The sequence below is a fragment of the Alternaria rosae genome (assembly GCF_020736505.1).
Source record: "Alternaria rosae strain MPI-PUGE-AT-0040 chromosome Unknown BKA58scaffold_3, whole genome shotgun sequence".
In the NCBI taxonomy this organism is placed as follows: Eukaryota; Fungi; Ascomycota; class Dothideomycetes; order Pleosporales; family Pleosporaceae; genus Alternaria; species Alternaria rosae.
This window is the reverse complement of record NW_025763572.1, coordinates 397211-421562: the sequence shown is the minus strand read 5'-3', so window position 1 is coordinate 421562 and position 24352 is coordinate 397211. Positions and strand designations below refer to the sequence as shown.

At 51.7% G+C, this 24352-nt stretch overlaps 10 protein-coding genes across 10 annotated transcripts; 5 read left to right on the top strand and 5 right to left on the bottom strand.

Annotated features, from left to right (window-relative positions):
• Window positions 1-6173: 6173 nt before the first annotated feature.
• BKA58DRAFT_117010 (uncharacterized protein) lies at window positions 6174-7146 on the bottom strand. Its single transcript, XM_046164056.1, has 2 exons — window positions 7101-7146; window positions 6174-7044 (listed from the first exon to the last, which is right to left on the bottom strand). Exon 2 carries the CDS (start codon window positions 6813-6815, stop codon window positions 6501-6503), a length of 315 nt encoding a protein of 104 aa, XP_046027146.1. The 5' UTR covers window positions 6816-7044; window positions 7101-7146; the 3' UTR covers window positions 6174-6500.
• A 464-nt stretch (window positions 7147-7610) lies between these two features.
• On the top strand, window positions 7611-8639 carry BKA58DRAFT_116999 (dienelactone hydrolase family protein). The gene is made up of 2 exons (XM_046164055.1): window positions 7611-7914; window positions 7980-8639. Exons 1-2 carry the CDS (start codon window positions 7697-7699, stop codon window positions 8491-8493), a joined length of 732 nt encoding a protein of 243 aa, XP_046027145.1. The 5' UTR covers window positions 7611-7696; the 3' UTR covers window positions 8494-8639.
• Window positions 8640-8784: 145 nt separating this feature from the next.
• On the bottom strand, window positions 8785-9771 carry BKA58DRAFT_311814 (uncharacterized protein; the record flags this gene model as incomplete). The annotated part of the gene is made up of 1 exon (XM_046167350.1): window positions 8785-9771. The coding sequence occupies one exon, from the start codon at window positions 9769-9771 to the stop codon at window positions 8785-8787; it is 987 nt and encodes a 328-aa protein (XP_046027144.1).
• Window positions 9772-11142: 1371 nt separating this feature from the next.
• BKA58DRAFT_281316 (heterokaryon incompatibility protein-domain-containing protein) lies at window positions 11143-11487 on the top strand (the record flags this gene model as incomplete). The annotated part of the gene is made up of 1 exon (XM_046166828.1): window positions 11143-11487. A coding segment is annotated over one exon (345 nt), but the record flags the coding sequence as incomplete, so codon positions are not given.
• A 1274-nt stretch (window positions 11488-12761) lies between these two features.
• BKA58DRAFT_409687 (uncharacterized protein) lies at window positions 12762-13217 on the bottom strand (the record flags this gene model as incomplete). Its single annotated transcript, XM_046172160.1, has 2 exons — window positions 12762-13087; window positions 13142-13217. 2 exons carry the CDS (start codon window positions 13215-13217, stop codon window positions 12762-12764), a joined length of 402 nt encoding a protein of 133 aa, XP_046027142.1.
• A 554-nt stretch (window positions 13218-13771) lies between these two features.
• BKA58DRAFT_379342 (carbohydrate esterase family 8 protein-like protein) lies at window positions 13772-15354 on the bottom strand. The gene has a single exon (XM_046169804.1). The coding sequence runs from the start codon at window positions 14983-14985 to the stop codon at window positions 13975-13977; it is 1011 nt and encodes a 336-aa protein (XP_046027141.1). The 5' UTR covers window positions 14986-15354; the 3' UTR covers window positions 13772-13974.
• Window positions 15355-16098: 744 nt separating this feature from the next.
• Window positions 16099-16858, top strand: BKA58DRAFT_116971 (uncharacterized protein). Its single transcript, XM_046164053.1, has 2 exons — window positions 16099-16252; window positions 16312-16858. The coding sequence occupies exon 2, from the start codon at window positions 16368-16370 to the stop codon at window positions 16761-16763; it is 396 nt and encodes a 131-aa protein (XP_046027140.1). The 5' UTR covers window positions 16099-16252; window positions 16312-16367; the 3' UTR covers window positions 16764-16858.
• On the bottom strand, window positions 16859-18428 carry BKA58DRAFT_116932 (uncharacterized protein). Its single transcript, XM_046164052.1, has 3 exons — window positions 18019-18428; window positions 17841-17965; window positions 16859-17784 (listed from the first exon to the last, which is right to left on the bottom strand). The coding sequence occupies exons 1-3, from the start codon at window positions 18140-18142 to the stop codon at window positions 16954-16956; spliced, it is 1080 nt and encodes a 359-aa protein (XP_046027139.1). The 5' UTR covers window positions 18143-18428; the 3' UTR covers window positions 16859-16953.
• An 881-nt stretch (window positions 18429-19309) lies between these two features.
• Window positions 19310-21213, top strand: BKA58DRAFT_427836 (delta-aminolevulinic acid dehydratase). Its single transcript, XM_046172993.1, has 2 exons — window positions 19310-19984; window positions 20037-21213. The coding sequence occupies exons 1-2, from the start codon at window positions 19760-19762 to the stop codon at window positions 20943-20945; spliced, it is 1134 nt and encodes a 377-aa protein (XP_046027138.1). The 5' UTR covers window positions 19310-19759; the 3' UTR covers window positions 20946-21213.
• Window positions 21214-22044: 831 nt separating this feature from the next.
• On the top strand, window positions 22045-24057 carry BKA58DRAFT_437155 (mitochondrial chaperone bcs1; the record flags this gene model as incomplete). The annotated part of the gene is made up of 2 exons (XM_046173463.1): window positions 22045-22241; window positions 22293-24057. The coding sequence occupies 2 exons, from the start codon at window positions 22045-22047 to the stop codon at window positions 24055-24057; spliced, it is 1962 nt and encodes a 653-aa protein (XP_046027137.1).
• Between the last annotated feature and the right edge of the window lie 295 nt (window positions 24058-24352).

Here is a 24352-nt window from a genome sequence, read left to right as displayed (position 1 = left end):
TAAGCTAGTTCTACTCTAAATGCTACTTGTAAGGGGCTGCGCTCCGTGGAGCAATCGCGAGGTATACAAGAGATTGTATTCGATAGGGAACTAAGCTCCTAAGCTACGCAGCTATCTATATACAATGCTAGTTGCCCGAGTAACAATCAGGCCGATAGAATCTGGGTGCTACCCCGAGCACCCGGATTCTGCGAGTAGACCGAGATTCCATCAAGGAGCTATCTAAAGGGCGTTCAGCCCGTTACAATACCCCCCTCTTTATAGTGATACTACATCACCTCTCCGAAACCCCTCTAGGAGGCGGCCCTCGCTGTCTCGTTCAGCCTCTGTGAATGCTTCCCAACGATCTACTGCCTCAGCGTCCTCGAGTAGCTCCGCTGGTTCGAGCGTTGTTCGGTGAAACCCTTTCCACTTTACCTCGTAATATAGCTTACGCCCTCTCCCGCGGCGGCGTACCTCTTCTGCTACAATGTCTTCTACTTCCCATTCATCTTCTCCCTCTACCCGCAGCGGCTGTGGTTGATAATCGTCCTGAGCTTGGTTCGGAAGCGGGTCGTTACTCGCAAGTTTCAACTGATCGACATGAAACACAGGGTGTGGGCCTGGGGGTGTGTCTAGTTCGACTGAGTGGCTGTCGATTACCTTTACCACCGTGTACTTAGCGTTCTTCTAGTCGAGCTTCTTTGAGCTTCGCCCTGTGCTGTATTGCTGATCGAGCTTCAGCCATACCTTGTCGCCTACTCGGTAGCGCTGTGCCTCCCTCCGAGTCTTGTTCGCCTGTCTCTCTTGTTCTTGCTGGGCGACTGCTATTCCTGCTTGGGCTAGCTCTACAGCTTGTTGTAGCTTGAGCGCGATCTCTGCTGCTTTTTGTTTGTCCGAAAGCTGTTCGGCAGGCTTTCGCAGTCCTCTCTTGTTGCCTATCTCAAGCTGTAGAGGCTCCACTTCATAGCCGTGCTGAAGAAAGAATGGTGATATCCCCGTTGACGTTGCGTTTCTTCCGTTGATCGCGATCTAAGCCATTGGGCAGAGTTGTGCCCAGTCGTTCTGAGCCCAATTCGTAAAGGATCGGATATAGGCTTCCTAGACGCTGTTTATTCTCTCTGTAGCGCCGTCAGTCTGTGGGTGATAGGCTGTTGACAGTCTCTGTTTAATCTTTAGGAGCTCGCACAGTCTAGCCTATAGAACGCTCACGAATTGGCTACCCCTATCTAACGTAATAGCATCTGGCAGCTAGTGATATGCAACCACGCGTTTGATGAACTTTTGGACAATAGTTTCTGCTTTTATGTCTAGAAGTGGTACGAAAATCGTGCCCTTACTAAGACGATTAGTGACCACCATTAGACTAGTCATGCTGTCGCTCTCTGGCAGTCCTTTAACAAAATCTATAGAGAGCTCCTTCCAGACCTGAGTGGGTATTGGGAGTGGTTTTAAGAGGCCTTGCGTGCCCTCTCTCTATAACTTGCTCCTTCCGCACGTGTTGTAGTTTCTAACGTATCTTCGGATCGAGTTTGTCATGCCTGGCTAGAAGTAGTCCCTCGCGAGTATCTTGTACGTTAACTCGCGGCCTGGGTGGCCTGTAGCTAGTGAGTTATGGGTGTTGCTAATAATCGCCGTTCTTAACTCGTCGCTGTCTGGTACCTACTTGCGTCCTTGATAGAACAGGGCTCCTTCTTTAACTGAGCAGTCTTCGGTTGAGCACTTCAGGCCTAGTCTCACTGGGAACCGCCGTTCTTGATCCTCTATCGCCTGCTTAGCTCCTTGGTAGACCCGATCCTTCGTTGCCGTCCCCTGCCAGAGCTTTTCGAGCTCATTCTGTTCCTCTCTCAATTCTTTAACGTGGGGCTGCTCCGAACCCTCTTTAGTAAGGTGAGCAGCCTCTTCCTCTTGTTGGTGTTGCGCTTTGAGCTCGTCCGACTGGTCTTCTAAGGAACTGGCTGTCTCTGTTTCTCCCTAGTTTCGTAGCCGCATTGTTATTACTAGAGTCCTGCTATCTAAACCCTCTTTGATCGACTTCTTGTAGTAGGAGTTTGTTGGCTTAAGTATTTGTACGAACCGCTTCTGTAAGCGTTCGTCTTCCACCCCTTTAGGCAGGTCTTGTTCTCTTCTTGAGAGCGCGTCAGCTCTTACGTTTTCTTTGCCAGGCCGATACAACAGCTCTAGGTTGTACCTGCCTAGAAGAAGCGACCATCTTATCTGACGCTCGTTTAGCATCCTAGGCTTCATAAAGTATTCTAAGTTCTTGTGATCTGTAATCACCTTAAACTTCTCTACCAAACGCAGTTCAGAGTCCTATTCCTCGAGACATCGCACTACTGCAAGTAGTTCCTTATCGTGGATCTCGTAGTTACACTCGTGTGCGTTATTCTTCTGTGAGAAGTACGCACAGGGCCGCAGGACTCCTTCATCGTCGTACTGCGATAGCACTCCACCCACTGCGTAGCCGCTCGAATCGCATTTGAGCACTGTTTCACGGTCTGGGTCGAACGCTGCTAAGGAGGGCTCTGTAACAAAGATCTCCTTCAGCTTCTCGAAGGCTAATTGTTCTTCGGGACCCTATCGGAAGGGGACGTCGCCTGTCAGCCTTGTTAGTGGCGCTAATAGCTGCGAGAAGTTTTTAATAAACCTTCAGTAGAAGTTCGCGAAACCAAGAAACGATCTTACTCCCCGCACTGTCTTCGGCGCTTCCCATTCGCGGATTGCGGCTACTTTCGCTGGGTCCATGCTTATCCCCTTGCCAGCTTCTATCACGAACCCAAGGTACTTCGTTGACTTAACCTCGAACTCGCATTTCTTAATATCGACCTGCAGGCCTGCGGCTTGCAGCTTCCTAAGCACCTTTCGGACGTGTTCCTGGTGTTGGTTTAAATCTCCGTCAGAATAGATTAGCACGTCGTCTAGGTACGCCGAACAGAAGTCGTCGAGGTGTTCCCTTAGAGTCCAATTAATGTACCGTTGAAACGTACTTAGGGAGTTCGCCATGCCAAAGGGAGTAACTAGCCACTCAAACAGCCCGAACCTTGTTCGAAAGGCTGTCTTCCATTCATCGCCTGGTGCGACGCGGATCTTGTGGAACGCTGCGATAACGTCTAGCTTTGTGAACCACTTAGCCTTGCTAATACTATTAAGCGTCTCTCGGATGAGCGGAAGAGGGTATCGATCCTTCCTTGTGATTGCGTTTAAGGCTCGATAGTCAATACACAATCGGAGTCCTCCTCCAGGCTTCTTTGCGAACAGCACTGGGGCGGCGGCTGGGGAGCTGCTCACACGGATAAACCCCTTTTCGAGCAGCGACGTAAGTTCCTTCCGTAGAACTAATAACTCGCCTCTTGACATGCTATAGAGAGGCCCCCATGGTGGCTGAGCGTCCTTCGGTTCTAGCTCGATCTTGTGGTCTACTCCTGGACCTCGGTGAGGTGGGAGCTTCTCGGCTTCCTTTGGGTTAAAGAGCTCGTAGAACTCCTGATACTGCTTCGGTAGCAGCGCACGCACGTCTACTGGCTTCTTCTTCTGTAGGGCTTTGTCAATGTCTGCTATTGACGCGGCGAAGATCTGAACGCTGTTCGGAGCGTTCCTGTGTCTGCGGAGTAATGCCGCGAACGTAGCGGCACCTACTTGTCGGACCCCTCCCTGTAGGGTCCCTTCCGTGGATCGCACTCGAATACCCTTCGAGTGGATAAAGATGCTCTTCTTCGCGGGGGCTATTGACACGTCACGGTGGTCCATCCACCCCCTTCCTAGATACACGTCCTTATCTGAGGACAGGTTCATTACGTATGCATAGGCAGTCTCTTTGTACCCGTGTAGTTTGAACGAGAATCGGGCGACTTCGTTAATCTCTGACAGCTTACCATTCACTCCCTCAATCATCTGGGCGGGGATCTGGTAGCGCTCTAGATAGTGGCGGTAGGCGAACTTCTTCTTAACCAGTGCATAGCAAAGGCACCCACAATCGATTAGTGCTGTAGCGTTTACTACGTTGTTCACAATCAGATCTATTGTGATTGGTGGGGGACGCATATGCTTCTGCTGAAATTGACTCCATTCGTTGCTTGTCTGCCGATCCATCTTCAGAGGCTCTGAGCCGAGACTCTGGCTCAGAGCTTCTCTTTTCCTGAGTCGCTGTCCGTTGGTTCCTCAGCCTCCTTCTGGAGTTTCTGTCCTTCGCCCGTAGGGATATTTCTCGCTCTCTTGACCCGAGTGGTGTTCGGACAGCTCCTGGCAATGTGACCTAGCTCTCCACAGCTGTAGCAGTCAGGCGGTGGCCGTCTTGGCCTGCTTCTTACTTCCCGCGCTCGATTGATCTTTGATGGCTCCTAGTCCATCGCTTCTGGGCTAGCTTCTCGCTGAGCGGCTCTCGGGTGGTTCTGCGCGTCGCCATAAGCCGCGTTCCTTCGGTTCCGCCTATGCAGCTAGATCCGGTACAGGTCGTCGGATAGCTCAATTGCCTTGTCTATGTACTCCTTCAGGCTTCCGTTCTTCGGAGTGTGGAGCATCAGCTTCTGGAGCTCTTCTCCGAGGCCCTCACTAAACATCTCCCGAGCTACTGCTGGACTGAACTGTTGACGAGATTCTACGCGAAGCTGGTTGAACTCTGAAACGTAGTCACGTATCGGCCTCCGTCCTTGCTTCAGGTGCCGGAGCTTATTTAGCGCGCGTTGCTGCTGATGTACGTCCTGGAAGTGGGTATCCATATGCTCCCACAGGCCGATGACCGTTCGTTCCTTGTTCTCGAGTACCCAAGGGAGAAGGACCTGGTTTGCCTTGTCCTTTGTTCGGCTGAGCACGTATCGGACCTTTGCGTCCTCTGTCGGGAACATAGCACTATCGTACTCTAGCTTCCCTTCACACTCAAATTTCTAGCCTGGGTAGTTACCTCGTGTCCCGTTGAAGCGCTCTGGGTCGGGAAACTTGTTCTTGCGGACAGCTAGCTCTGCGACTGGTGTCGATGGTGGCGGAGGGGTGTTGGTTCCTAGGGATGGCTCTGAGCGTCCTTTAGCTTAACTTCGCTCGAGCGCTTCTAGACGACTAGCCATCGGGCTAAGCAGTTGCATCATCTGCTGCATCATCTAGGCCATGGCGTCCTGATTGCCCTTCGACGAGTCTCCTCGTCTTGGCGAGCCCTTCCCTCCCACGACTGATGATCGTTTGACAACCGCTTTAATTGTTGGCCCGATCGCTGCCTCCTTCCATCCGTCCTCTCTCAGCATCTGTGTGATTTCGTGCAGGATCTCTTCGTCTGAGACTCCTGCCTAGCTCTTAGCGGTAGCGTACGCCGCTAGCTCTTCTACGTTTAAGTTCGGAACGTTGATCTCCATTGCCGCTCTTCGGTCTACTCGCGTAGCTCTAGACTGCGGCCTACTCCTCGTCGGTAAGGGCTAGTAGGGCTTTCAGTGGCCTGTCACTGTTACAGGGCTTCCGTAGCTTGCTCTTGATAGCAAGGCTTCCGAACGACTCTCAGTGTCGTTATAGGTCGCGACTTTTAGTAACCCAGTTACCTCACGCTCACGATTCTCGCACTGGTCGGTACTTTGACACAGTATCGTGGCCTATGCCCCGTTCGACAGAGGACCGATAGGACTTTAACTGCTATCGCTTAACGTCTTGCGAGGTTTCTTGCGACGTAGCAGGACCTACACCTTAGTACTGTTGAGGTATCACGTAGGGCTTTCACTGAACGGTATCTCGCACACAGACTAGAGTCCACTAGCTGCCCAATACTCGTTTGACGCCGGCGTAACGTGAGGCTAGTCACACGTCCAACTGAGCCTCCTGCGAAGCTGCAGTCCTAGGCTAGCAATCTCGCGATAGCTTATGCCTAGTTGTTGTCTGAAAGCCTTTCGGGCAACAGAGCAACGCCAATCCCGTGCAGCGGCTTAACCTGCTCGCACGTAACAAAGAGGCGTTCAAGGAGCTTAACGCGCGTCGCGTTAACAGAGTCTTGAAGCAAGGCTCTGCTGATTGGGATCGAATACAAAATGTAAGGGGCTGCGCTCCGTGGAGCAATCGCGAGGTATACAAGAGATTGTATTCGATAGGGAACTAAGCTCCTAAGCTACGCAGCTATCTATATACAATGCTAGTTGCCTGAGTAACAATCGGGCCGATAGAATCTGGGTGCTACCCCGAGCACCCGGATTCTGCGAGTAGACCGAGATTCCATCGAGGAGCTATCTAAAGGGCGTTCAGCCCGTTACACTACTACCTACTAGGTTTTCTAGGAATTTTACTACTCTTACTAAGTAAAGGTAAGTAATAAAGTTCTTTATAAGTTCTCTCTCTAAAAGCTTTCTATTTAGACTAGATTAGTCTTCTTTAAGAAAAGAGATAATGTTAGGCTCTAGCCTAGAATAGGCTAGACTAGACTAGATTAGCCTAAAAGAGCTAATTATAGAGTATAAGTACTTAAATATTGCTACTACTTCTTAGTAGTAATTTGTCTCTAGTCTACTAGAGGAATACATTAAAGATAACTAAGAACTTGTGCACCTAGTATCTTGCTACAGTATAGTCCTAACATTTAGTATCTCTTCGGCTTTAGAGTCTAGATCCGCGTCTGGCTCCTGCTCTGAGGTGAAACTAGCATCTTCGCCTGCACTAAGCTTGATATTTATATCCGTATCTGCCTTAGTATCGGGGTCCGAGTACGTGTCAGAGAATGAGTTGGTATCTGACTGCCCTTCCCAGCACGAGTCGGCAGCTGAAGATGAGTTGGATCGACGCAATAAGTAGCGATTTCGCATTAGAGCGGCGTTCTTGATACCAGTAGAGGTGGATAGCTCTTTTCGAATGATTCGCTTCGTGGAGGACGGCATTGTGGTAGGACGCGAGCGACTAGAAGAAAGCTAGGGAGAAGAAGTAGGAGAGGCGATGGTAGAAGAGACAGTGAGCATGCCATCACTTTAAGTAGGCGCCGGTCAATGAGTAAGTTTTAGGCGCAGTGCTATTCTTTGGTTTCACGGAAGCACTAACGGTAAGTACAGCCTTCCTCCCCCCACTAGCAGCGCAGCATGGCCAGGACACTACGGCGAGGTGAGGGTCCGCCTAGCGTGGTAAGTGAGCATGGGTTTGGTTAAAGCGGCAATGTGAAAGAGACTAACCGAGGTGGAAACGCCTCTAAAAGCAGCGGCCAAAGACCTCCCAAAACGGATGCATTTCCACCGTTACATAGATATAGGTAGTTATTGATTTGTTAACAAGATGTTAGCACGAGACTGCAGTGACAAATTAGGCGCTCCAGCGAAGCATCCAGAAGCCAGACATGAGTTCAAGCAGAACGTGATTTGCCATCTCCGCGATTGCTCATGGGGAGCCTGATGGCGGCCGAGATGAAGAGAGGTAATTTGTCTCCGTCAGCGTCGCGGTGAATGTCGGCGAACGATGCCCGGGTTTAGCGATGCGCGAATACAAAGTCCGGCACCAGGTATCGTCGTCATCGTCCGCACCACGACAACACCGGCAATCAAGTCAATGCAGTGCAACGCTCTGGCGTCATGATTGGCTCTTGTGGCGGAACCGGCTAGATGCCGGGTTATCTTCTCTGGCTTCATGCACGGAAACGGCTGGATGATGGAGCCTACCCCACCTGAAGCTTGAACGACTTAAGGCCCTTCCACCCCGCCAAATTTCGCAGACAGCATCAAACGTCACACTAAACTCTCTCTACATCCATCAATTCCGCTCACAAACCTCCAAAATGGCCTGCGACAACTGCAAAACCGGCTTCAAGTGGGGCGCCGAGTCCGTTGGCAAGGAAGCCAAGCTCGACAACATCGACTGCTATGTAACCGGCGACAACAAGGATGCCGCTATCCTTATCATCACCGATATCTTCGGCTGGACTCTTCCCAACATCCGCATTCTGGCAGACCACTACGCGAAGGAAGCCAATGCGACCGTCTACGTTCCCGACGTGTAAGCAGCTACGCGACGCGACGCATACATTCAGCGCAACCTTAGAACTAACAGCCATCGCACAGATTCGGCGGCGAAGTCGTAGACCCAGACGCGATGTCCGACCCGGAGAAGGCAAAGAACTTCGACGTCATGGCCTTCATCGGGCGTAACAACAAGGACATCCGCTACCCCGAGATCAAGCAGCACGCTCAGACCCTCAAGTCGCAATACAAGAAGGTCGCCGCCATTGGCTTCTGCTACGGCGGATGGGCCTGCTTCAAGCTGGCCGCGGACCCCTCGCTCGTCGACGCCATCTCGACCGCCCACCCCTCCTTGCTCGAGAAATCGGAGATCGAGGGCGTCAAGGTCCCCGTCCAGGTCCTTTCCCCCGAGAACGACCAAATGTACACTGAGGAGCTGAAGAAGGCTACGTTGGAGACGCTGCCGAAGACTGGTGTGCAGTGGGAGTACATCTACTTCCCTGGTCTCAACCACGGCTTTGCTGCGCGTGGTGACCCCAACAACAAGCAGCAGAAGGATGGTTTGGAGAGGGCGAAGAGGAGTGCTGTGAACTTTTTCAACGAGTTCCTGCACTAAAACACATGTCACGGCGGTTATATGATCTCTTGAGCGACTTTAAATGAAATGATACCTCAACTCTACTTTTCCGCTCGCCATGTGGTCGTCACATCAGTAGGAAGCAAGACATTAGGTCACGAATGAGCCGGTGAGGATATTGAAGTGAATATTTGAATGAATTGCTGGTTACTGCTGCTATAATGTGTACGTTTCGTTGACGTCACGCAGAGTCCCTCTTTTAAATATATACATGAAGGTCTTTCTATCTTTAGTCAGGTACGAGACCATGATACCATCATTTGTCGCAACCTAGGCGCCCTTGACCAAGCGAGCGAGCCGAGACCTAGTCACCCAGCCCCAAGCGCCGACACTACGCTTAGCCATAGCAGCAACGCTCTTAGCATAGTTGTTTGTGCCATGGCTGGGATCAGCATCCTTAGCCTTGCAAGAAGCGCCATCGGAAGGGCCACCGAGAGGACCTTCAACGGCAGCGAAGTGCTGCTTCTCGCTGGTCGTGCCGACCATGTTTTGAGCAGCCTCAGGAACCCAACCGTTGATGAAGTCACCGTGCGAGCACCAGGCAGGTCCGCAAGCCAGCTTGAACGGCGCGGTGGTACCAGACCAGCCGTTGGGCAGGGCCTTGCGGAGATCGTAGCGGATGGAGAAGCGGAGTTGGGGCATCGACTTCATGCCCTTGGGGCACCAGTTGGGTGTTCCGTTATCGCGGCTCTTGTAGCCGGTCTCGAGCGTCTTCTCGTTGACACACTGGGGGAAGAAGAGGAGTTGCTGGACGTGCGTGGAGCAGGTCTTGGTGGGGAAGCCGTTGGCATCGAGAGGAATGTCTTCGCTCTCGCAGCCCCATGAGGCCTTTGCGTTGACGTCCATTGCGTCTGCGGTCATGGCATCGGCTTTGCCGGCAACCATCTGCAAGTCTTGTGGGATGGCGACCTCAGCGGGGGTCTCGCCTAGGTTGTAGTAGGCGCTAAAGCGGAAGACGGGAACGGGCTCGTAGTTCTTGCCATCTTTGGTGTATAGGAAGGTGGGCACCCAGTAGCTCGACAAGTCGTTGGGGTTTTCGGCGGTGGTGCAGCCTTTCTGGAGTTCAGCGCTGGTCTTTGTGCCGGCGACAACGGCGTCGGAGCCGTAGAAGGAGTGTAGATGCGACTTGTCGAACTCGCCAGGGTAGACTATGGGATCGATGTTCTTCTCCATGAAAGGGGGAGGGATCTGGATGACGGTGTACGCGTTCGCGAACTGAGCGAGCAGACCCGCAGCAAGAAGTGTGTAAAGAGACATCCTGTGCCTTAGTAACGAATGTAATAAACGATAGAAGAGATTGAAAAGATAGTAAAGTCGGTAAGAGAATGAAGCGCGATGAAGAAACCATAACACAAGGCGCATTCGTGGTACTTATGCCTCAGGCCGAAGCCTCGTGCCCACCATGCCACAGCCCAGGGCATCCTTCCCTCGGCGCGTCCACCAAAGTTTCAAAGCTCCTGGTGTTTTCGCCCAAGCGAGGCATCTTCGCCGTTGGGCCTAGGACTATTGTGGAGGTTAGGGACCGCAGCATGAACGACAGGAGACGTTGCCGAGGCGCTAATCCGGCTGCGGAGCTGCTCATTGGCGGATCTCCTGTGCCAAAACACTAGTGTCCGCTGTTCCGCGTTGAACAGTTTCGAAACTGCGAAACAAACTGCCTTTGTCCTTGCTTTTCATTTCCTATGAACAGTAATCGGCTTTGTGGATACGGATGCGCGCTGTGGCGTGGCCACTAGAGCCAGAGGGCGAACTAGTACGATTGCAGATGTACGTGCGCGTGTTTACGACATCCGAAGACTCCAGTATTGGGTGTTGAAGAGCAAAGCAGTCATCAATGGGCCAACTCGTGCTTGCAAGGTTCTGTGTGGACACCACGTGCGTGGCACGTACAATATGCGGCGTGGTGAACAAATCGATTCAGGTCAAGGGAGCTGCGACCCCGCATCTACATCTCACGACCTGAGAGCGACTTGAGCTGACACCACAACCACTTCTACTGCCATTTGCACGCGCGCAACAGTTACGGCGACCTCGCGCATTCTGATAATTCGTTGTGGTTTCACAGTGTGCACGACCAAAAATCGCCACGAATTGTCCCCTCAGTATCCTGCTCATATGCATACTCTCCCAATTACCGTATCGCCGACTTTGCTCGGCTGACGAGGGAGCTGTCTGCCTTCAGAGAGTGGACGAAATGTTTTGCGAAGTATGCTTACGCATGTTTTCAAACGGTGTTTTGGAAGGCAAACATCATACTAGCCTTACCTCATTCACCAAAGCAGCAACAGATGGGTGCTACGTTTGTGCTCCTCTACTGAAAGATGCAAGAAGAGAGATCGCCTGGCTGGATCAGGGTGTCCAGTTTCAATGCGACTATAAAATCAATCAGCCCTTGATTTCAAGAAACGAGGCTAGCAGTCATCTTGCTATCAAGATACATGGTGGCGTTGGCAGTTACTCACAATCATTTTATGCCGAACCGCCATCACGCTTGCCAATTCAAAACGGTGTATACAGCAGAAGGACTATCATACCTATGGCCGAGTCTCTTCAGGCTGCGCAAAAGTGGATTAGCAATTGTCTGGACAAACATGAAGAATGTCAGAAGCACATCAGACCACACATGTACCCACACGGCTTTTAGAGCTCGAAAACGAGAAGGCATGTTTGATTTTATCACTCAGGGATGAACCTTCAGGCCATTACGCTGCTCTGAGCTACTGTTGGGGCCCGAACCCCAGCTTCATTCATTTGACAGCCGATAATCTTCAAGAGTTCCAGCTTGGACTGCCGTACTCTGACCTTCCCATAGCTTTCCAAGAGGCTATGTGCATGATAAGAGGATTAGGCATTCGCTACCTCTGGATTGACGCCCTTTGCATCATACAGTCTGGTCTGGGCAGTAGCGAGGATTGGCAATCAGAGTGTGGGCGGATGCAAGAGATTTACTCATACTGCTTCATTAATCTGTCCTTATAACAAGCCTTACACCCAAATCAGAGTTGTCTTGGAGGATATACTTTCGGTACTGCGCTGCCGTTCGAAGCTGACATCGCAACTCAAAAGATCACGGACTCAGCGACACTCGTACCTACGCCCTGTTATCAACCAGATACTTCAAACAAGGATTATACACTCAGCCTATTAGATGCCGTGCGTGGGTTATGCAAGAACGCTTGCTGGCCCCCCGTGTTCTGAGCATTGGGCACGGTGAGCTGTTCTGGGGCTGTCAACAACTGCCTCACGCAAGCGAGTCTCTTCCATACGGTCTCGCACTATATCCTGGAGGGTTACAGAGAGCTTTTTCTGTTGGTCTCGGTCTCTTGACACAAGGAATCCGACAGGTCCCAGTTCGCGAGGGCTTCGAGCGAATATGGGGCGAGTGGACATGGTTAAAACTTCTTAGGGAATACGTCAGGCTGGAACTCACATATCCTCAAGCAGATAGGTTAGCGGCCCTCTCAGCTATCGCGGCTCGTGTTGGTTCTGTGATGAATGATACCTATCTTGCTGGACACTTTTGGAAAACATTACCACAAAGCCTTATATGGAAAGCACAGACGCTGAGACAACGTTCTCTTCCACATGATCACGACGAGAGAGTTCCATACAGGCTTGCTAAGTCTTCGAACCGGATGTCAGACGATAATTGGGTGATCACGCCGAGCTGGAGTTGGGCATCGATGCACGGTCCGCTGGATATGAGCGAGATCGTTAATTACAACTGTAACGTAGCAACTGCGGAATCGTACAGATTGGTTCCAGTCAGCGGAAAAGAGACCGTAGGACGTGTGGAGCACAATATTTTGCTCATCATTCGAACGTGGTGTCGACTACACACATGGGAAGCGTTCCAAGCGGGCACCGAGAGAGTGGAAACACGACTGCAAGATATAGGTGATTTCGTCTATTTCGAGATAGATGACCCACATGATCAAGTCGAAGAAGGAAGCGAGAACTTGCTCGCGGGACTCGCGTACAGGGAAATGTCGGCATGGGGTTTGCTACTGAGAGCAACCAATGTCGATGGTCAAAAGGTGTTGGAGAGATTTGGGAACCTTCATGCGCATATAGGTGTGTGTGTGGTCACAAGCCGATGGAGGAATGGTTTACTCATGGACAGCATTCAATTACGCTTTGCTGATCAGGTTCTCGTTAGCTGCAACTCATTTGCAGTCTCGGACATGTTCTTCAATGTTTCAATCGTACATACTCTCCCGACATGTTCCATATAGTTTGAGAATTCCCTACTTATCAGCCGCATCCAAAGGCTTGTTCTGCCCATAGCTCAGCGTCTTCTCCCTCTTCTTCGCATCCGACTCCTTCGGGTCATGCTTCATATTGTCCTGACTCTCCGTTGTCTCTTCCGTCGCGCCTGCGCGGTCGTGCTCTGGATGGCTGACTGGGTTTTGTATCGATGCGTGATCGCCATCGTTCCTGTCGGTCTGGCCGACTGAGGCGCTTTTGTTGATACTCTGGCTCTCGGCGCTGCTTGCTTGTGGGTTGGAGACGTTGGAAGACTGGCCTGGTGCGGCGCTGCTGGCGTATGTGCGGGTGATCACCGGTGCGAGGACTAGGAGGAGTTATATTAGTTGTCGTTCTCAGACTTTGGAGGTAGGGTAGTCACCTTCGCTTCGTTGTTGGATCGAACGGGTCGCAATGGGTGCTGAGCGTGAGAAGTTTTGGAGAAATCTTGATGCCATTTTGTTTCTGGTGTATTCCGAGTCTATTACGGGAATCTGCAAAGACAAAGTTGCAGTTTACAAAAATTTATAACGAAATGTCCACGCATGTTTATCAGACTCCCTCCTTGACGTGCCTGTGATGTTGCCAAAACGTCATCATCAAGCCGCAGGGCCGATCTCTGGGGATTCGGCATCTGCTTCCCGTACAAATCCACCCTTACTTATCTATGACAGCTGCAGGAATATTTGACAATCAGTATGAGCGCTTCAATCGCTTGTCGTTGTAGATGTTTGCATGCGCCGTCGCGCTTTCGCGATCATGATGATGACGTATATCAAGGGCTGAGTAACACCGGGGCAGCATTAACGTGGAACATATTCAAGCATTACGAGATCAGACTTTGCAAGGATCTTGGGTCGCAAAGAGTCGAAGAATGTTTGGCTACACTGTGGTGATCTTCTCTGCGTGAAGTGAAGTTGGTAGGTGTGAGCCAACGCAAATCATCACGTGATGCTCCACTCCCCACCACTGGACTTTCCGACCTTGCCAAACACCCTACCACCTTCGTCCACAACTACTTACCTTAACATTCGGCCTCGAACGGCAGTTTGAATAACCTGCAGATGCAGACATACTTCTCATGAGGGTCTTTGGCATACATGGCTGTGATGTTGGCAGCGCGCGATGCTATAGGTTGAAGAACACCAAGTGGCACAGTTACTAGCTCTTTCAAAGTCTATCGTACAATACTGCTTCTCAAATTTCATGCCAAACCTACAAGTAATCCGCATCTACCCAATTCTCCTTCTCAAAGTTCCTCCCAAACAGATCCGACGCCTTAATCCGCGCGTCCCGCTGCGAGGAAAAGTCCACCCTTGCCCCCGGATTTGCGCCAGGCCCATAGTTCTTGTATTCCTGGTAAACAACATTATCCACACTCTGCACATCATCCCATCTTGCCCATCCCTCCGGCTTCACTACATCACTTAGATAGCTATCTTGGAAAACCACCCTTGAGTAAGGTCTCCACGGCCGGCCCAGAACAGTCGAGTTAGTGCCATTGGTACCACGTACGTTGACCTGGTTGAAGACATAGATACTCGTATTGTTCTCAGCTTCGCGACCGTTCGCAGTGATCCAGCCGGGACCAATGGCTTCGATATCGATCTTGTCGAACCACGCGATGGCGCGTAGACCGAAGATGAAGTCTACCGCTCCGTTGACGAAGGACTTCGCGTAGATCTGGCGACCGATGTTGGCATAGATCGTGTCCTGATAGCCGGTGAACTTGCAGCCGTAGAATCCTTGGTTTGTCTTCTGCGCGCTCAGGGCGAGGGCTTGTCCGTTCTTCTCCGCTGCGCCGAAGGTGTTGGCGACGTTTAGGTTGTATATGCGGATGTTGGTTGTGTTTAGACGGAGGGTGGCTGTTGCGTCGTTGTTGACAAGACCGGGTGTCTGGCGCGATAGGTTGTATGTCAGGGTGACTTCGTTGTCTTTGTAACCGCGAGCGTTCTTTGTGGAACCTTGGATGGTGATGGGGCCAGCATGAGGAGGTACGTAGACCTGTTCGTTGTATTTTCCTGCGACGACAAAGATCTTCTGGGCATCGGTCCTGTTATGCAGTGCGTCTACTGCAGCACTGATACTGGGGTAGCTGCCGTTGGTTGCGCCGGATGCATCGACGACTAACGCACCCCGATCGGGCTTTGTTCTTGAGAATTTATCGGCAGATGCAACAGAAAGAGTACTTGCAAACGCAAGGAATTGTATTATACGGAATGCCATGTTGATCGGCAGAGAACGATTGACCTGGTATTCGGTACCCGTCCATCGGAACGGCCGGGTACTTATACTAGATTGACGAGATGCACCCCTTTACGCGATTACTAGAGTCTGTAATTATTCCGTCGCGCTTACTTCTCCGGGCCGACTATTGGACAAGCGCGCATCATACCATTGCCATCGTGACTTTGCGGGGAAGTGTGGAGGAAGCATTGTTGGTGTTGCATCTTGTGATTGGTGGCACAAATCGTTCCGTGGACAACTTTACCCCAGATTATTTGACCTTCGGCAACGGAATCTGGGGAAGCGATGTAGAGACAATCTTGATCTTGATGTTTTGTTCAGCGGACGGATGTGGACAAGGGAGAGATTTCGGTTTGTTTAGGTTTGAGGTACATAAGCCCGATTGATTACTTAGATAGTCGTGCCGCGCGGCGACTGACAACGTCATTCTTGGCTCGCCCTTCTTGAATCCGAACCCCTCTGTTTCAGATACTCTTGCATGTGCGACTCTTTCCTCTTTTTGTAGGCTTGAATTTGGTATTTCACACAATTTCCATCTCGTACGGGCAGTAATAACAAACGGGCCCTGGAGTGTACGCGACAACAACCGAAGTACCACCGTGCCTTCCTCGATATACGAAACACACCCTAGCTCATATCCCGCTACTTCCTAGATGTTGTGATAGCATTTCCAGTTGTTCAAGAGCAAGGAATGAGGTCCAGTTCTGCCTGCAATGGGCTGGAATTCCAAAGCTGAGTAGACGGTGAGCGCGTTTGCAGCAAATGTTGCCCTAAAACCTAAGGCTATGTTCTCAAGCAGCGCACAATGATTGGGCATGAATAGGTCATCGGACCAGGCTATAGACTCTCGTATCGAATGGCACACCGCATGAATTCTGTACCGCCTCGTCATAGTGGTCAATAAGTCAAAAGGCATCGCGAACCGGGCTCAGGCGACGGACCAGTAGTATCGTAGTGGTACACAGATTCGAAAGAAGCTGGCACTTTACTCCAGCGCACAATAGAGTTCACGAAGAACAACTTTGCGCATAACAATATGAAGCTTTATTCAGTCCGAAAATCAGACCACCCCAGCGCGTATACCCCGCCCACGCCGTCGCGTTCACCGTCGCATTCAACCCGCCGTTTGCACAATGACGCAACGTCCAGACAAACGAACTCAGACACGCGACGCGACCACAACAAAGACATATCCGCCGTATCTCAGACTCATTGCCAGCTACAACTTCACTTAACCTCTGTACCCGTATTGCGCCTCCCCTGGACATTGCGAAGCTTCACAACCCAGCCACTGACAGACACCAGCACGCAAAGCACATCGCACTATACACACTCTACACGCTCTTCCACCTCAAGACAAAATGACCACGAATAGTTCAAGACACCTCCTCCCCATGACCCCCATTCTCTTCAACGATGATGGCGCTTCGCGTCCAAGCACTTCTCACCACCTCGCGAACCCCACGCTCGCCAACCTCAAAGACGCGCAAGACACCAGCATCACCGCGCTGCCGCGGCCTGTCATCGAAGCCGAGGTTGTTGAAGAAGACGGTTTCTGGAAGAGACTTTGGGCTAAGATCAGGAATGCGCTGGGTTTCGGTGAGCAGGAAGTTGAATATGAAGAGGAGAGGGAAATGTGCATTGGTGAGCCTTTTGGCTTTGTGCATATCGGGACGGGAGGGAATAGGCCGTTGTTGGGTCCAGGTCGTGTGCCTCAGAGTGGGGATGAAGAGGGAGATTGGGAGGATGTTGGGTGAGGGCGGGAGGTATTCATGGTGGTTGGGGGACGAGATCGTAACATTACGATGGGCCGTGGAGGACGAAGTACGTGTGAGAAGTAGTGGATATGAAGATGCACTTGGTGTGAGGACTACATGGATCTGGTATTGGACAGAAAGAAAGGGGAATCAACCTCGAAACGACTACAAATATACACAATCCTCCATCTTACTTGCCCTGACTCTCAACGCTGACATTCCAGTTGTTAGGCGCCCGCCACCACCGTCCCAGCAGACTACCCTCACTCTTCCCACTGCTACCCGTAATCATACGGTTCGCATCTGGCCTCTCAATCTTGACATCCTGCGTCTTGACAATCTGCAGCTTGACATCTTCGCTGCCATTGGTTCCAGCCTCAGGGTCATACGTAGCACGATCGCTGCTCCCAGTCCGGTATGCTTTGCCCTTTGAGCCCTCGTCGCTGACGATGCGCTCGAACTTGCTTTGCAGGCTGGGGTAGTAGCGGATGAGGACGGCTTTGATGCTAGGAGCGCAGGCGACGATGACGGCAAGGTGATTCTCCACAACAGCGCAGATCATAGATGCAGCGTATTGGAAGGGGAAATCGCCCATAATGGCGAGCCGGTGGACGAAGTAGACGCGTGTTGCGCTTGCAGCGAGGACGAGTCCGCCCATGGCGAAGAGGATGTTGACGGCGATGCGGTGGTGGCGGCGGAGCTTGACGTTCCAGGTGAAGATGACGGGGAGGATGTAGAGGACGAGATCGCAGGCCACCATGAAGATGGAGTTGAAGTAGGAGAAATCGGACAGGTTGATGCAGTAGCCCTCGATGGTTGGGTCCCACCATTTCGCCACGGGAATGCATTGGAAGATGCTGGTTACGACGCAGGTGAGACCGAAGGAGAAGGCGACGATGTGCATGATGAAGATGCAACGGCGGGCCCACGGCTCGAAGGTGAGCTCGGCGTAGAAGAAGAGGAGGGAGTGCTTGACGGCCCAATTGACGGTGAAGTAGAAGATCAAGGCGGCCATAACCATCTGAGGATGTTGAGTTAGTAAGTGAAAGGTGGCGATCGTGGGTTGGGGTAATGTACCTTGAGGAGCATCTCCATGTTGGCTGGGTCGAGGTCTGCCTCGTGTAGACCTGCTCCGAGACGCGTGGCGTACATCTGGATGCATGATAGAACGATGGCGCAAGACCCGGCAAAGGTAGCAAGAGCTTCATGTCAATTAGTATGATGACTCGTGTAGGAACAAGTAGACTGAGCTCACCATCATGCCAGCCGAAGCTGCTCAGTATCTTGATCTTCCTTCCAATACGACAGCTGATAGCGAGGGAAGTCAACACAATCAGTGTCAAGTTGACAGCAACGGTGGCAGAGCGTAGGTCAGACATTATTAAAACGGTCAAGCAAGATACAGAGTTGAGTTGCGATGTGTACAGGGGTGAGGATGGACTCGTGTGCCTTGCATGCCCTCTACATATATACCTGGTGTTTATCTTTCACAGGACGCACCGCTTATACTTTGTTTGTCGTGATATGCGCAATACCAAGATGATGAACGGTCTACGGGGTCTAACGTTAGCTGCCCCGCGCTGACGGCGCGCAATCATCCATGTCACTACAGTGATTATGGGATACCGTTTCCGTCCGCTTGCAGTGAATACCGTCAAGGGAGCGACTCGGCATTCGGGGTAGCGCCCAGTGCTTCCTACACTAGCAGGAAAAATGAAGATGATGGTGTAGCACTATTGGACGGAATGTCTCTTACTAGACTAACCGAGTGCTGGGTATGGTCACTAGGTACAGAGGTTTTGCTTTGTGATGTTTGTTTTCGAAATTAGGGTTCAAGCTAGGGGCAGCGGGGTCTTGAGGTGCTTAAAAAGCAATCACGACGTCGGTATACACGTTGTGTCCATGCGAGCCGTAAGCGAATCCACCTGGTTATGATGGAGAGGTCTCATAGGTCAGAACATCGACCCCGCCTTGCCCTTTGTCTCAACAACATCGCAATTCAAAGCTGATGTTTTCGTTTTGTGATGTTGCTTTTTGCTTTGAGGGTCCCCTCCGTATTGGTTTTGGTGGAGACACGAGAGGGCTTCGTACGTGGCGTTAGATGCCTGGCGTCTGCATCTGATTAGAATACTGCGGTACCATGTCCATGTCGGTGTCGGCTCGCGTCCCATACTGCGCGTTGTTGAGTTGGAGGGTAACTTCGCAAAGTAGCCACATTCAGTCATTTTGAGATTGATGTTGATCAGCGGCGGCAACAGACATCCCGATTACTGAGCAATGGCGATATCATAGATAAAAGTAAGACTCCATTGTAAAAGGGCCGATGAAAAAAAAGAGGAAGTTGAGATGGTGGGTAGACAGAACGGCAAGACACGGGAAATTGTGAGCCAGCCACATCGTCATAAAAGGTGTGAGCCCCCGCTTGGTTCTCGCGACTCGAAACAACGACATCATCTTGTCGTGGAAGAGGCTGAGGATCGATCGTGAGCGCTCGGAGCGCGACTGCGCAGGTGTTTACTTCGGCGATGCATCATATGATGAAGCTTGAGGGCGGGCTTCCAAGATTCCCGCGACCGTCCTAACTTCTCGACTTGGGAGCTTACTAACACCGTCCGGCGCTAGGCCGCATATGATTCTCAGTAATCCTGTGCATGTCATTGGTCACCGGAGACAATTTGCAACTTGTATGCGTATAGTGGTCGCCGCACCATGTGTAGATTTCAGAATCCATTGGAGAATTGAGCTTCCAATCTCTCTTCTCACTCCGATACCTCTTATCTTGTGCTCCGCGTCTGTCCGTTGTCCAATTTTCTGAAACTTACAGTGCGATCGCTATAGTCGGAGTGAAACTTGACGCCTCGGCTGTCCGCATCTACTACGAACGCCACCTTTCCCCGACGCCAACGTCAGCGACATTTCACTTTCTTTGCACAAGTGGGGACTTGTACTTCTAAAACCTTCACGAACCTACGAAACATTATTGTCGCCTTCCCACCATGTCCTTCTCCTCGCTCGTCTCAGATATTGCATACCGGAATAACTCGGAAAGGCCAGAGCGACCGGACCTGCGCTCCCAAATATCGGAAGCGCGTTCCACCCGATCCTACGCCAGCACTGCCGCGACCAGCGTGAGCATATCCGGAGATATCAAGAGTCAATTGCATGGAGGATACAGCCACCCTCTGTCGCGAGCATGGCAGGCCGAGCGACAGCTCACAAAGGTGCGAGGAATGACGCTATAGACTATATCACGGAAGCTAACATTTGGTGCAGTCGATGCTCATCTACCCCCTCTTCATTTCCGACCAGCCTGACGAAGAGATACTCATCCCCTCCTTACCGAACATCCACCGCCGAGGCCTGAACAAGGTCGTGCCATACCTCACCCCGCTCGTCGCAAAGGGCCTCAAGTCCGTCATACTGTTCGGCGTGCCACTCGCACCCTCAGCAAAGGACGCCTTGGGCACAAACGCAGACGACCCCAAGGGCCCCGTCATCAAGGCCATCCGCCTGCTCCGACGAGCATTCCCCGACCTCTTCATCGTCGCCGATGTCTGCCTTTGCGAATACACCTCACACGGCCATTGTGGTATCCTCAAGGAGGATGGCAGCTTGAACAATGCATTGTCAGTAGAGCGCATTGCGGATGTGGCGCTTTCATATGCCAATGCCGGCGCGCATTGCGTTGCGCCTTCAGACATGAATGACGGTCGCATACGCGCCATCAAGCTGAGGCTCATCGAAGCCGGCATTTCGCACCAGGTGGTCCTGATGTCGTATGCTGCCAAGTTCTCAGGATGTTTATACGGTCCCTTCCGCGACGCCGCGGGTTCAGTACCCTCGTTTGGCGACCGAAGATGCTACCAATTACCTCCCGGCGGCCGCGGCCTGGCACGACGAGCCATTGTCAGAGATATTGGTGAGGGTGCGGACATCATTATGGTGAAGCCTGCGAGCCAGTACCTCGACATCATCAGCGATGCAAAGGAAATTGGCAAGGACATGCCCATTGCTGCATACCAGGTATCTGGAGAATATGCGATGATCCACGCAGCCGCAGCTGCAGGTGTGTTCGATTTGAGGCAGATGGCGGAAGAGGCTACGCAGGGCATACTCCGAGCCGGAGCTTCGATAGTAGTCAGCTACTTCACGCCAGAGTTCCTAGACTGGTTGGGTAACTAGAGAGGAGCTAGCATAGATGTACGGCAAAAGAAAGGGCGCAGGGGCGTTTGATATCCAGACGGCATGTCTACCAATGAACTCTCATCACCAGTTCTACACCATTTCTGTTCTGTGATATAATCACATACGAAGAATTGTGTAACATGATCGCAAGTTACGAACAAGTAATGAGTCTCCGGGACGAGTTTTCAGCCCGCGTCGTGCTGTTGTATAGTGCCAAGACCATATAGAGAAATACACTAGCTGAACATGCGGAGAATTGCAGCCCACTGGTGCGCCACAGCCTCTGCCTCGCCATCTGCAGATGAGCCAACCCCATCACATCCTTCGATGCTGCGGCTGCCTTGCCACGCTTGCTACCTCGCTAAACGATGAATCAGCGCCTTTCCTGATGCTTGCAGCACCACGGTGGGTGGTTGACTCACCGGCTAGCCCGCACTTCACGACCGGCGTCACCGATTCTTCTCACCAAAGTCGACAATGATGCGTCTGTATCCACAACAGCATGCATCTCAGCCACTCCAGTCGCCCTGCGCGTATAGGATCACGTGAGGATATTCATCGCAAAGCCCAGAGTGAACGCCGCTCAGCCTTGCTTGCAGCCACGCTGTTTGCGTGCGAACGCTCTCATTCGACCTAGTGATGCCACTACACTCTACCTACATGCAGTCCCCACTCACTGGGTGCATCATGCAGGTGACATTACACCAGCGAGGACTCATCCTCCCAAGAAAGCCTCCGAGAGGCTGATGCCGAAGCTGATTGCATTGGATCGGCCGCACAATGTGCACAGCCACTTCTTAGCTCAGGCTGCCGTCCCACCGCCCTTTTCTCAACTCCACGTTATTACCATGAATGCTATTAGGTAAATTAATACTCATCATCTGGATGCCTGGTGAAATTGCGTTTGCGACAAATAAGTATATCACAGGTCTCTTCTTGTACTTCTAACACATCACAACAATCTTCGACACTCCTTGTGGCCACCGCCTGGTCCAGTTGCTTTGTTGCGCGAGCAAACGCATCGGAAGCGCCCTGAGACATATCCCCTCATAACTATCCTTCGACGTTCGGGTTGAGCCACCGGCCCTGTACAATCATGGAGAACCTGAAGGAATCGCTACCTCCTGGCCTCGCAGATGCAGCCGTCAACATTCCCGGCTTCGGTGCTATTATCCAGCTGGTCCTCAACAAAATTGGTTTTGATGTTGGCAGCACGATGTCTCTATACCTTTTATTATTCGGCATCTTTCAAGGAGCTATGTTCTTATACAATAGGGGGCGTGGATGGATGCAGTAAGCCCCCCATTTTACCTTTCGACTGCAGTCTGCTAACGGTTCACCCAGAGATTATGGCACCTCCGCCATCCGGATAGACGACGATGATGATTTATACCCCCAGTTCATATCCTGGATATCAGAACAACGCATGACAGAAGTCAGCAGAGACTTGAAAGCTACCTCAAGGAAGCCAAAGACGCGATATAGTGCAGACTCTGATGACGAACCCGAATCGGATGATGAAGACGTCTTGGACGAGTCTGGCATCTTTAATTACGACAAGTACAAAGGTACCAGTCCAGTGTATTACGAGCCTAATCTTGGTGACGACAGCTTCACCCACAATGGCCATTATTTCCAGTTCAGGAAGGATTCGCAAGAGAACAAATACGCCGAACGGATTGAGTACTTTGTCATTATCCGTTGCATAGGTCGCAGCACGAAGCCCGTGAAGGACCTTATAGATCACGTCAAAGAATGGTCAGCGCACAAGAACAACAGCACGACTGAAATTATGCGAGCGGAGATCAAACACGGTGGTTACTGGTCTACCCAGTCCAGCCGACCTTCACGACCTATTAGCACAGTGACCTTGGATGAAACGCAGAAGGACAAAGTCGTTGCAGACATTAACGAATACCTCCATCCAGCTACGGCTCGGTGGTACGCCGCCCGCGGTATTCCCCACAGACGAGGATACCTATTCCACGGACCGCCCGGTACCGGCAAAACATCCTTGAGCTTTGCAGTGGCTGGAATTTTTGGACTTAGCGTCTACTGCGCTTCTTTGAGTGAGCGTGATATGACCGAGTCGGATCTAGCTACGCTGTTCAGCCAGCTGCCAAATCGGTGCATCGTTTTATTAGAAGACATCGACAGCGCGGGCATCCGCCGAGACAAGTCTTCTGAGATATCAGCACCAGATCGCGTCTCGGAGGTGGAAGAGGAAGCCAAGTCAGCTACTGAAGCGAAGGACACCGTGGCAGAGAAGGAGGAGAATGTTGAGAGCAAAGATGAGAGGAAGATCGAGGAAAAGCAAAAGTCCATCACCGATATTGAGAAGAAGAAGTCCTTCCGCCGAAGATTTACCCAGACGTTACGCCCACGGAAAATAACCAAACCAGATAGCGAAACCACCACGCTCGTCACAGACGATGCAGCATCATCCGTCCGAGCACCCAGCATAAAATCGCCCAGCATCAAAGCACCCAGCGTGAAGCCCTCACCTCCCCCTCCTCCACCACCAGTACCTTCTCCCACCGACGAAGAAGGCAGTAAAAGTAAGATCTCCCTCGCCGGCCTCCTCAACATCATCGACGGCGCCGCCTCCAGCGAAGGTCGAGTCTTGATAATGACAACAAACTACCCCGAAAAGCTCGACTCAGCACTCATCCGCCCCGGCCGGGTAGACCTACAGATCAAGTTTACATTGGCAACCAATGCGCAGATACAAGAAATCTTCCGTCGCATGTACAGTCGAGAGGAGGACCTAGCTACGCAAGCACAGAAGAAGAGCGATGACGAGAAAGCCAAACCTCCTTCCAAAACGAAGAAGAGGAAAGCTAGGCCGTCAAGTGGCACCTCGCCTCTCACTAGCGGTGTCTTGCCGGCAAAGCCCAACTTCGCGACGCTACCGCCAGAAAAGCTGGCGGAGATGGCGAAGCAGTTCGCGGAAGCGCTTCCAGAGGGTGTGTTTTCACCGGCGGAGATTCAAGGGTATCTTTTGCAGAAGAAGGCGGATCCGGAGGGTGCGCTGGAGGGGGTTAAGGAGTGGAGGGACGCGGTGCTTGAGGCGAAGAAGAAGGGGAAAAAGGTTGTTGAGTTGAAGTAGATAGGATTGTATGATACCATGATATTAATGCTAATTTTCGAGCAAAGGTCCGTGTGGCGTGTGCTGATCCTGATGACGCTGACCAAAAAGAAAATATGCAGCCAGCTTGACTCTTCCACGACATCATGTGCGAGTCTATCTCTTCAACTCCATCCAGCGCGCGCCGTTGTGGGCAAAAAGAGGGGGCAAAAACAAAAACATACAACAGCGGGGATTCGCTAGTGGTCACCCACCTAACTACTAATCCGCCGGTATCATGCTTGTATATGGCTGAGCGGACGGGAAGCCTAATTTT

Excerpts from the sequence above, each read along its gene's own strand:
- BKA58DRAFT_116971 (XM_046164053.1), top strand. The coding sequence starts at position 16,368 with ATGACCACGAATAGTTCAAGACACCTCCTCCCCATGACCCCCATTCTC.
- BKA58DRAFT_116999 (XM_046164055.1), top strand. The coding sequence starts at position 7,697 with ATGGCCTGCGACAACTGCAAAACCGGCTTCAAGTGGGGCGCCGAGTCC. Across the intron at positions 7,915-7,979 it reads ACCGTCTACGTTCCCGACGT|ATTCGGCGGCGAAGTCGTAG; the intron begins GTAAGCAGCTAC and ends GCCATCGCACAG.
- BKA58DRAFT_427836 (XM_046172993.1), top strand. The coding sequence starts at position 19,760 with ATGTCCTTCTCCTCGCTCGTCTCAGATATTGCATACCGGAATAACTCG. Across the intron at positions 19,985-20,036 it reads CCGAGCGACAGCTCACAAAG|TCGATGCTCATCTACCCCCT; the intron begins GTGCGAGGAATG and ends CATTTGGTGCAG.
- BKA58DRAFT_117010 (XM_046164056.1), bottom strand. The coding sequence starts at position 6,815 with ATGCCGTCCTCCACGAAGCGAATCATTCGAAAAGAGCTATCCACCTCT.
- BKA58DRAFT_379342 (XM_046169804.1), bottom strand. The coding sequence starts at position 14,985 with ATGGCATTCCGTATAATACAATTCCTTGCGTTTGCAAGTACTCTTTCT.
- BKA58DRAFT_116932 (XM_046164052.1), bottom strand. The coding sequence starts at position 18,142 with ATGTCTGACCTACGCTCTGCCACCGTTGCTGTCAACTTGACACTGATT. Across the intron at positions 17,966-18,018 it reads CAGCTTCGGCTGGCATGATG|CTCTTGCTACCTTTGCCGGG; the intron begins GTGAGCTCAGTC and ends ATTGACATGAAG. Across the intron at positions 17,785-17,840 it reads ACATGGAGATGCTCCTCAAG|ATGGTTATGGCCGCCTTGAT; the intron begins GTACATTACCCC and ends CAACATCCTCAG.